Consider the following 6,141-nt stretch of genomic DNA (forward strand, 5'->3'; position numbering starts at 1 on the left):
CTCGTTATGCCAATGCACCAATTAGGCCTCCTTTCTGTTGGCAAACAATCATTTTAGACATGAAATTACAGAAAAATACCACACTACCTTTCTAGGCGAGCCTTTACTTTTCTTACCTTCATCCCCGTCACCGCCATCATTTCTACACTTCTATCAATGGGTTCTACACACAGGGCATTGATCCAGCTTTGCATAATCTTCATAAAACAAGATACAATCATACTTACATGCATGTATTTTTTTTTTCTATTTCTAGTCATAAAGGATAAATTATCTTCTTCGTGTCGTAGACGCCCTAGGGCACCAAGTTCCCCTCTGGTAGCATGTCCCTTAGCAGATCCAGCAATGCTTTGAAACTCTTGTTAGTCCAACCATGAGTTGCCTTCAGATGTAGAAGCTTTAGGTCCCCAAATAGCCACGTGTACTTCTCCTTACAGTTAGGATAAAGAGGCGCCTTAGAATCTCGCACAAATTCCTAAAATTTAGCAAACTCACCACTGTTATTCTCGTCGTGCCGCTCGACATCCCGCACCATCTAGTCCATATTCTCCACAAAATCCTCGATATCATTATCATTGAAACCTAATATGTCCTTATCCTTTAGATCATGATCCATATTACCGGGTGTAAGTTCTTGATCCATGCTGTCGACATGGAGGCCCTAATCCATCTCTCCTTTGCGTTAAGGCCTTTCTTACCATGTTTGTTCCAACATATATAATTCTCGTTAAATCCACACATGATCAAATGTGCATGGACATTGTCTGATTTTGGGAACTTCTTATCATTCCTGTAATCGTGACATGGATAATACATTGCCATTTTACCATGATCTTTCATATCCGCCAAAGCAGCACTCATAAAATACTTTACCCCGCTCAGGTACTCTGGACAAGTCCAGGTCTCAAGGTACATCTAACTTCTGTCCGCCATCTACAATATAAAAACATTCATTGTTCATTAATAATTACCTTAATTACGTGATTAAGCATACGATTAAAAATTCCATATAAATACAGTAGATGTGTGGCATCTCGTAATAGATCAGGCAAACCTAGTATCAAATCTAACATAAATACAACTCACTTGCACTAAGATTTTAGATAAAGATGCAAAATGGTCAATTACAACTCAAAACACAAAAAAAATCTGCCAAATAGGGGTTAGAGGAGGAGAAAAGAGGGAGATGCAAACCTTCAAAGACCTAATAACAATTCAAACTTTAAATCTACATGATATTAGAGTCTCTCTAGCGGAATCAAAGAAAATCACCACATCTACTATGCACGCAGTACTGTTAAGTCCTGTAACTATTGGACGCGCACAGTAGCTGGTCAGCTCTTATAACAGAGCTAAGTCATAAGTAACGGGTCATAAGATTACTCGTCACTTATTATTTTATAAGTGACGAGTCATAATATGACTCGTCACTTTTTGACTGGTCCAGAGAGACCTTGTCACCTATGCTAAGTCATAAGTTACGAGTCATCACTTATGACTGTTGCAAGGAGACCCATCACTTATAATCAGAACATAAGTGATGAGTCGTAATACGACTTGTTACTTATAACTGATGCAGAGAGATCCGTCACTTATGACGGTTACAAGTGACAGGTGTAGTTATGACTCGTCACCAATATGATAAGTGATAGGTAATATTATGACCTGTCAGTGATGACCTGTTATCAATTATGGATCAATGTATATAAGTGATGGATCAACCCGTCATTAAATTGTATCTTTTTTTATCTATTTTTCACGTAGTGAACGACTGTAGTTTCGATTCCTTCCATATCTATCCGGCTAAACACTAGGAATAGACGATTCGTAATTCACTCTAATTCAATATTTAATTAACTAGTCAAATTAACTAATTAATTAATTAAACCGAATTAAAATATATCATATTAATAGATCGCTCCATATCCACTGCTGCTAAACACACAACTCCTATCTCCATAGCCGTCCCAATAATTGAAGCACCTTTACTTTTCTACCCTGTCGATGACGAAACGGGTTGACGACGAGCGAGGGGGGCCGACTGCCTCTGTCGAGAGCAGGCCAAGTGCATATGCTCAAGCTGCCGAGTCAATAAGGGAGGATCTCATACGTATGGAGCGGGCGCACGCACTGGCTCCGCGCATGGCGAATAGCAGGGCGGCGGCGATGGGCCCAACCACACGCCTTCTCGTCCTGTCATTGATCTACTTCTTGCTCGTCGCCAGCCATGGTGCTCTCCGTGCCGACTCTCTCTCCTTCGACTTCGACTTCTCCAACCCCTCCACTTTCAATCTCACCGACTTCACGCCTGCCGGGGACGCCGCGTTCCATGGCAGGTTCTTCGACCTCACGAATAACTCGTACAGGGACGGCATCGCCTCCAGCGTCGGCCGCATGGCGTACGCGCACCCAGTGCCGCTCCGGGACAACGCCACGGGCCAGGTGGCCAGCTTCACCACTACCTTCTCCTTCGCCATCGACATCACCGACAGGGACAACAAGGGCGATGGCATGGCCTTCTTCCTCAGCCAGTACCCGTCGGTGCTGCCGCCGAACTCAGGGGGCGGCGCCCTCGGCCTATGTAAAAACTGTGACAACAACAAGACCGCCGGGGAGGACAGGTTCGTGGCCGTGGAGTTCGACACGTACAACAACACCTGGGACCCGAGCGCGACCTACGACCACATGGGCATCAACGTGAACTCGATCGTGTCAGTTGCCAACATCTCGTTGGAGAGCTTCAGCCTGAGCGGGCAGATGACCGCGCGGGTGGACTACAACGGCAGCACCGGCGTAATGAACGTCGAGCTACAGTTCCCACCCAGCCCGAGGTTCTATGGCGCTACGCGGACCTTCAACTTTAGCGCCAAGGTGGACCTCATGACCGTGCTGCCGGAGCAGGTGGCAATCGGGTTCTCGGCGGCGAATGGCGCGTCCGTTGAGTTGCACCAGTTGCTCGCTTGGTCCTTCAGCTCGGTAACTCCGGGAAGCTCATCCAGCACAGCCACGAGTACAGGTTCGTAGGCGCAGCTGATACTTTTTAATTGAAATTTAACTATGTGCAACAACATATTACATCTGCATCACCGATCATCTGAACCTTGTTCTGTACGTCTCTCTTTTTGAGAGAGAGAACAGGAGGGGCTCGACGCTACTGATTACTATATTTATAAGGAGAAAGTTTATGTACAAATGTTCTGACTTCTCTAGGTGCTCCGCCTTCATCGAGTTCCAGAATCGGACTAAAAGTTGCTCTGGGAATTACCAGCTCGGTGTCTTTATTCCTCTGCATAGCTGTTCTTGCTCTGCTCCGTGCATTACGAAGAAAAAACTTGACGTTGGCTGAGATACAACTAGAATCAGAAGCCCGAAACAAGCTCATGGACCAGGAATTTGAGAAGGGCTCAGGACCCAAGCGGTTCGAGTACGGCCAACTTGCCATTGCAACCAGAGACTTCTCTGAGGAGGAGAAGCTCGGAGAAGGTGGCTTCGGCGCAGTTTACAGAGGATTTCTGAAAGAGCTAGACCTCCACGTTGCCATCAAGAGAGTGTCGAGGGGTTCAGGGCAGGGGAGGAAAGAGTACACCTCTGAAGTGAAGATCATAAGTCGTCTGAGGCATCGAAACCTTGTACAGCTCATCGGATGGTGCCACGAGGGCAGGGAGCTACTGCTTGTGTACGAACTGATGCCTAATGGCAGCCTCGACACCCATCTATACAACCCAACTGTCCTCCTAACGTGGCCAGTCAGGTACGAAATACTCACTCTATTTTTTCGAAATGGACGCCGTATTTGACAATTAATTTTTATACATATTTTTAGTAAAAAATAATGAAAATACAATGATTCAAGAGTAGCTTTATAACGAATCTACTAATATTATTTCTATATGATAAAATCTTAATACTACTTTTTTTATTAGTGTTCAAAAAATTTAATTTGTATTTTTATGGAACATTTATTTGAGAACGGACTAAGAAGTTTCTAAGCCTGACTTCCAAAGAAGAACAAAGAACCAAAGTCATGCTATGACCAAGAAACAGAGTAACCTATGTATGCCGTGTTGCGTGTTCTAGATTCAAGATCGTGCTCGGGTTGGGGTCTGCGCTCCTGTACCTCCATCAGGATTGGGAGCAGTGTGTGGTGCACCGGGACGTCAAGCCGAGCAACATCATGCTGGACGCGTCGTTCGGCGCCAAGCTCGGGGACTTCGGCCTCGCGAGGCTCTTCGACCACGGCCGCGGCTCGCACACGACCAACCTCGCGGGCACCATGGGGTACATGGACCCGAACTGCTTCCTGACCGGCCGCGCGGATCCGGAGTCGGACGTGTACAGCTTTGGCGTCGTGCTCCTAGAGATCGCCTGCGGCCGCCCGCCCGTGGTGCCCGACCAGGAGGACCAGGGCAGGACGCGCCTCGTGGAGTGGGTCTGGGGCCTGTACGGACGAAGAGCCGTCCTGGAGGCCGCCGACGAGCGGATGGGCGGCGACTTCGACGCCGATGAGGTGGGGCACGTGCTGGTGGTCGGGCTCGCCTGCGCCCACCCGGACTGCAACCTGCGGCCATCCATCAGGCAGGCGATGAGCATGCTGCAGTGCGAGGCGACGCTGCCGACGCTTCCTGAGAAGATGCCCACGCCGAAGTATATTTGACGTGAGTGTGTCCTGTCGGATCCTCGTGGTATAACAATGTATCGTGCAGGGCGTAATTGTGTCGAAATGAATTGATTCTAGAATAAATTGTTGTTGCGACATTAGCGTAATAAAGATATAGAAAACAAAACAAACATAAACGATTCACAGTTCAAAGGCATTCAATTTGAGTAGAAAATCAAACTGTTACCGGCTCTTGCATATTTCCATGCCCCATTTTTTTAGGTAAATCTAAAAACTGTATTTGCATATTTTAATCTTACGATATTCATACATATTTTGCTCTGAAAATATACAAAATTGCTTGTGAGTTTGAATCAATTTGTCTTTTTGAAATTTGCTTGCAGTAAAATTGTTCACAAATTATTCTCATTTTTTCATTGAAAATATATAACAGCTAGATCTGATATTGTCTTTGAATGCTTCTGATTTGTTTAATAAATTTATTGAACACTCGATCTGAATTGCCTTAACTTGTTTCTTAAATTGATCACATATCTATTCTATTTTACTTACGAATTTTTCAGAAAGTTATTTATATAATTGCATATAAGAGACATACCAACTAATGGATTATTTATTAAATGATTTCTCTATTTTTGCCATATATTGAAGTGAGCCATATATAAGTGTTACAAGGTTAGATATAAAAAAAAATCCAAAAATATAATAAAATGCTCTTGTTTAGATTTTTTTAAAAAATAGATGTGCATATCATAAATTAAAGTATATACACGCAGTTTTTAGATACTAGTATGTTTTTTAAGGCAATAGAATACAAAATATTGTGGCAATGAAAGGCAATAGAATACAAAATATTGTGGCAATGATAGTGCCACAACGTGCCATCGCCCTAGCCCTCCGACAGTCACAGTTGGCTCATCCATATGGCTCCATGGCTCCACCCCTACACACCTTCCTGTTTGATTTACGTATAAGTTTGTTACGTCTAAGATTAGTCACGCTATATAGTTTTAGATCGTTGTTTGGTTGATTATCACAACTATAATAAGCTAAGTTTGTTAGTCCTTTGATCTATGCATCATATACTCAGCTTTTTAACTAATTTTATCATATTTGTAACTAAGAATTTATTAACCACGTATTTTATAACAAACCATACCTAACTAATCATAGATATAGCAAACTTATGGGTCACCGTCCCAGAGCCGCGCACGGCGCACCCCAAGCGGCTTCACCCCTGTCTCCTCAAGGCGATACAGTCCGCTGTAGCACGCCGGTTTCAGTCGCCTTTGCCCTTCAGCTCACAGCCGTGTACCAGTTCTGCCAACCAACTCTCTCCACCCCTCAGGTGCCTCCTCACTTGCACTTGGGTCGCTGGTTACTCCCAATGTCCAACATCACCAATCTGAGTGGGCTGCAATTGGTTGTCAAACCCCTCACCACTGGACCAAGTGGGACGGCCAATTAGAGGACCATTTCAGGGCAAGGGATGCCATGGTGCTTCAAGAGCATTTTACCTCTCT

The 6,141-nt window shown here is 44.7% G+C and overlaps 1 protein-coding gene across 1 annotated transcript; it reads left to right on the forward strand.

Moving 5' to 3' along the window:
• The first annotated feature begins 1,965 nt into the window (after window positions 1-1,965).
• On the forward strand, window positions 1,966-4,753 carry LOC133897662 (L-type lectin-domain containing receptor kinase IX.1-like). Its single transcript, XM_062338458.1, has 3 exons — window positions 1,966-3,016; window positions 3,211-3,751; window positions 4,078-4,753. The coding sequence occupies exons 1-3, from the start codon at window positions 2,005-2,007 to the stop codon at window positions 4,652-4,654; spliced, it is 2,130 nt and encodes a 709-aa protein (XP_062194442.1). The 5' UTR covers window positions 1,966-2,004; the 3' UTR covers window positions 4,655-4,753.
• The last annotated feature ends 1,388 nt before the right edge of the window (window positions 4,754-6,141 follow it).

This window comes from Phragmites australis, chromosome 17 (assembly GCF_958298935.1).
Source record: "Phragmites australis chromosome 17, lpPhrAust1.1, whole genome shotgun sequence".
NCBI classification, from domain to species: domain Eukaryota; kingdom Viridiplantae; phylum Streptophyta; class Magnoliopsida; order Poales; family Poaceae; genus Phragmites; species Phragmites australis.